We start from the raw sequence: 5,610 nt of genomic DNA, 5'->3' as shown, positions 1-5,610 counted from the left end.
GTAAGTTTCTAAGTTTGTATTCTTATTTGTAAAAAACTTCTGATTTGTATTTATGTTGTAGTTCCCTGATGATGATTGGAGATTCCAATCGAAATATTGGAAAGAAAAAAAAATAAAATAAAACAAATTATTAAAAATCATAACATCGATTTTTATTTGTGAAAAGCCTATAGCCAAACAATACGTCAAGCATCAACATTCATAAGGCAAACGATAAACAATCCAAACAAACTACACGGAAGGCACGCCGCGAAGATGACTATCTACAAAAAGATAAAAGAAAACTACAACAAAACAACTCAGCGCATCACCAAACAATATTCCAAATGCAATAAATCAATGGCCAGTCTAAAGACTTCTACTTCTTTTCTCATAAAATGTAAAAAAGTTGGTATTATTCCCCACTTCATCAGCAATAGCACATCGAATATTTACAATATTTTCAAAATCAACAAAGAAATCCCGCCAAACATCAAGAGCATTCTAGACAAACACGTCTATCACTTCCACAACAAAATTCTCAATCTGTTAATACAACAAAAACACAACACAACTCACAAAACCAGAGTAAGACGAGAAAAATTGCAAGCTCAAATTACCGAATTGTTACAAGAAGAAGATATTTATCTATTTATGGAGAGTGAAAGAAAACTGCAAGAGAGTTATACTAACACTTATAAATCTACACAAATAAAAAAGCTCAAGTCGTTACAACAACATAACACGGAGATTAAAATGGACAACCGTAATGGATGGTTTGTAAACAAAACAAACACAGAGTTTCCAAATGACATCGAGTGGTTGTTAGCACTAGGTCCCAAATATGCAACTGCAACAACAACAAAAACATTTCCATTATTTGACGTAATAGCAGAAGGAGAGGATTGCATAAAAACCATCGACGACAAAGAACAACAAGAGATTGCGAGAACTCAATTAGTATCAATTATAGACGAACACATGAAGAATAAAACGACAACAACTCTTCACGCTAGAGATAAACAAATACTCAGCACAGTGGGCCGGTGCAGATCAGTTTTAAAAGAAAATGATGATATTATTATTGTAAACGCTGACAAAGGGGGGAAGACTGTGGCTATGTATAAAAAAGAATACCAAACGAAAATGGCAACAATAGTAGGAGATATGTGTACATACAGACGCTTAAAAATAGATCCAACAAATATTCTACAAAACAAGAACAATCTGCTAGTGGAAAAATTATTCAAATTGGGCATTATAAATGAGGCGGAGAAATACAAATTAACCAACAAAACTTCCACTGCTCCTAGACTTTATGGTTTACCCAAAATTCACAAGGATGGTAACCCTCTTAGACCAATTTGTTCCACTATAAACTCCCCTGCTAATGGTCTTTGTAAATATGTGGTCGACATATTGAAAAATCTGACAGTGGATTCGATCTATAACGTAAAGGACGCGAAAGATTTCAAGACGAAAATTGAGAACATAAAAATTAACCCTGACGAAGTGCTCATTTCATTTGACGTGGTATCGCTATTTCCCAGCATACCTGTAAATCTAGTTCTAAACACGATAGAGGATAAGTGGGACACAATAAAAACGCACACGACGATTCCGAAGGAGCTATTTATGGACATTTTGACGCTGTGTATTAAGGATACAAGATATTTTATATATGACGACAAATTTTACAAACAAAATAAAGGCATGCCAATGGGTTCCCCTGCCTCCCCAGTCATCGCAGATATTGTCATGGAACAACTACTGGACTCATCATTGATGAAAATGTGGATGACATCTTTACGATCATGAAAAGAGATGATATCATGAAAAATTTGGACATTTTGAACTCATTCAACTCACACATACAATTTACGATGGATATAGAAAAAGACAACAAATTACCTTACCTGGATGCAATTGTGATTAGAAATGAAACACAACTCAGACTTGACTGGTACCAGAAACCTACGGCCTCGGGGCGTTTAATCAATTTTACATCTAAACACCCAAGAAGAACTATTATAAACACAGCATCTTATTTTATAAAAAGAGTATTGGACATTAGTGATACAGACTTTCATAAAGAAAACCTTAAAATAATTAGAGATATTTTACAGAAAAACGACTTTCCCTCCTTAACTATAGAGAACCTTATAAGGCGCGCAATAAACCAAAACACACCTATAACACGAGATACTTCCGAGAAAATTTACAAACCGATGACATATATACGGGGTTTTTCAGAAAGATTAAAAATTTCCAATATATATGACCACACAAAATACGAGCTAGCGTTCAAAACTACCAACACTTTGAATAACGTGTTTAGCAAACTGAAAAACGGATTAATGGACAAGGACAAATCTAACTTAGTATATCGTATAAATTGTAAGGGAGACAAGTCCGACATATGCCAAAAGGTATATGTCGGCACTACTAAAACTAAATTAAAGACAAAGATATCCGCGCATAAATCTGACCAAAAAGCCCACAACAGACCTCTGGATCAGAAGACGGCATTGGCAGCCCACTGTACTTCGACGGGCCATACCCCTGACTTCAACGATATTCAAATTCTTACTCAAGAGAATAGTTATCAAAGAAGGTTCACTCTTGAGATGTTACATATAATTAACACTCCATGCAATATAATTACAAAACTGACACGGACAACTGCGCTCACATATACAAACACATAGTTAACAAATACAAACCGAACAAATTTTAGTTGAAGTAAGCTCGCTGACGATTAGACAACGACAACTTTCTTTAAGTAAGTTTCTAAGTTTGTATTCTTATTTGTAAAAAACTGCTGATTTGTATTTATGTTGTAGTTCCCTGATAATGATTGGAGATTCCAATCGAAATATTGGAAAAAAAATAAAACAAATTATTAAAAATCATAACATCGATTTTTATTTGTGAAAAGCCTATAGCCAAACAATACGTCAAGCATCAGAATATATTTTTAACAAATATCAGACCATGAAAATTAGATTTTGCAAAGACTACATGACAAACTTAATTTTTACACCCTCAGCATTTATACGGGTAAAATGTGCCTCATTGAAATAACGGTTTTAGACCCAAAGTATGTTTGGACGAAATCCGTTTCAGACAATTTGGAGTCTATCTGGCTGGTGCGCACGTTAACTCTCGACAGTAATGGCCGATTTGGTCCACAATTTGGCTTTCGTAATATTTTGTCCAAACTTACTTTAAGTTCGAAGATGGGCCATATCGGTCCACTCCTTCAGGTACTTCCCACACTACTACTACTACTACCCGCACGGTAGCTCCTGTAGGTAGTAACCGATTTGGTCCATACTTTGCACATCGTGAAATTTCTATCAGACCTAGATGAGGTTCCAATATGGACTCTTTCGGTCCACGCCGGCGGATCGTTTTGACTTTTGTTTTAGCAACTTGCATTCGCTGCCCCCATTACGAAGGTACAAGTTTAGGGGCAAGTCCATACTTCCTGAGAAAATAGCCAGAAAGTTGTAAAAATCCCCTATGGGACAATGTGTAGTGGTTGGAGCGCACGATAACTCTCGAACGGATCTGCCGATTCGGTCTAAAATTTGGCCATCGTAATAATTTGTCTGAACTTAGCTTAAGTCCAAAGGTGAACCATATCGGTCCATTCCTTTAAATACCTCTCCCACAAAAGTTCGAAAACATTTGGAAATTTTTGCCCACGATAACTCCTGAAGGCAGAAACGGATTTGGTCTATACTTTTCACATCGTAATATTTCTACGAGAAATATATCAGGTACCTCCCTCACAAAATTTCGCTTTTATCTTTGTTGTAACAACATATATTCGCTGCCGTTATTACGACGGTGCAAGTTTTTTCATGGGCAAGTCCATACTTCCTGAGAAAAACCCCGAAAACTGTAAAAACCCTATGGCACTATGCGTTCGATAACTCCCGAACGGATCAGCCGATTCGATCCAAAATTTTGCCTTCGTAATATGTAGTCCAAACTAAGTTTGAAGAAGATCGGTGCACACCTTTCAGTAACTCCCCCCCACCCCAAAAAACTAAAAAAATACGCGCTAAATTTACTGAACGGAGTAAACGCACAAACCTTGGATCTCCTAATATTTTGTCCAAATATAGTTTTACTTCAGAAATCTGTCTCCTCCTTACGGTACCTCCCCCACAAAATTTCAACATTTTTGTTAAGGTGCAGTTTAGGATCTGTTCGAAGAAACTTTGGAAATTTATGTGCTATTCTTTGTGGTCCTCTTTAAGCGATTTTATGTTTTTCATGGGCAAGCCCATGCTTCCTGACATCATGGCCCAAAAACCTCTAAGTTATACGGTGACCAACTGAAATGACTGGTGGACACAAACAGGAATGAATCCCAAAATAAGATCCACTTTCAAAATGAACTTTGTCGGTCCATTTCTTCAAGTACATCCTCCGCAAAACTTTTGAGCTTCCAACCAAATATATTTTTTGTCGGCAATTTAAAAAGGGGCTACAAAATCCGTAATCCCTAAATTCGATATTGTCAATAGAGGAACGTTACAGTTCACTCAAGCTGAGGTTATATCTCTGACGACAAAGCCGACTGAACTTTTTTCTTATTTATTTTATATTTTTAATGTATTCTCATAAGGTTTCCTTTTAATTAAATCATAAAGCTTATAATTGATGTTTAATTTATAATTTTAATATACTTCTGTTGCATCTATCTATCTACTTATTGTGATGTTGCGATTTCAGTAATCATGTTTTGTTCGAATGCTCTGCCCCAGCGACATTGCAATAAATTATGTTTACAAGTCAACATTTTGTTCGTTTTGTGCAATTTGGCGGAAATAAATTATAAAAGAATGTCATGTCGACATTGGTTTTTGGAATTATTGTTTTAAAATAACAAAACACCAACAGATACCAAACAGACAGAGGGGAGAGGGGAGGAGGCATGTAAGACCAAAGATCGAGATATGGGCTCCGAAATGTTCCATTGTTCACGGGGAACTTTTGGACAATATTCTCGAAGGTAGTAGAAAGGCTTCTTTCATATCAATGTAAGCAGTCCTATTCTTTATTTAGTTCAATGGCGCGTGACCTATTCTTTGTCGCTTTATCCTCTTTTAATCTTCATTTTCAAAATGTGTAAATTAGTGTAATCAGGGATTTACATATTTGGACACTAAGTTTGAATGCTGGCCATAAAATGACAGTGTAAAAATTACTGGTTGGTCCAATGAAATTAAAGGATAATGGAGTACACGAGGCATGTGTTCAAGTGCTTATGCGTTATCCTCTTGGTTATCGTGTTATTCTACTTCTGTGTGGATGTATATGTGTAAGTATTTGCGTTTCCAAAGCAAGCCTATTACTAATGTTTTGGGATATTTTCATATAAATCACAGTTTAGTCGTCCCAAAGTTGATGAAAAGCGTGTCTCTGGATATCAACATTTATTATACAAATTAAGTGAAATACTGCTGCTGCCACTACTGATTTGTTGTTGTTAGTTTTATTTTAACATTTAATGTTGTTGTTTTTGCATGTGTGTGTTGTGTGAGCAAATGTCCAGCTATTGTGAATATTTATTCAAAATGCTTACATAATAACAAATACAGAAGTTTGCAAAAA

General features: G+C 35.7%; 1 protein-coding gene across 1 annotated transcript; it reads left to right on the top strand.

Moving 5' to 3' along the window:
• The first annotated feature begins 255 nt into the window (after positions 1-255).
• On the top strand, positions 256-1,797 carry LOC141392547 (uncharacterized). The gene has a single exon (XM_073965482.1). The coding sequence runs from the start codon at positions 256-258 to the stop codon at positions 1,795-1,797; it is 1,542 nt and encodes a 513-aa protein (XP_073821583.1).
• The last annotated feature ends 3,813 nt before the right edge of the window (positions 1,798-5,610 follow it).

Source organism: Musca autumnalis, unplaced genomic scaffold (assembly GCF_047663935.1).
Source record: "Musca autumnalis isolate F117 unplaced genomic scaffold, ASM4766393v1 scaffold_2, whole genome shotgun sequence".
Lineage (NCBI taxonomy): Eukaryota > Metazoa > Arthropoda > Insecta > Diptera > Muscidae > Musca > Musca autumnalis.
This window is presented reverse-complemented; position numbering and strand designations above follow the sequence as displayed.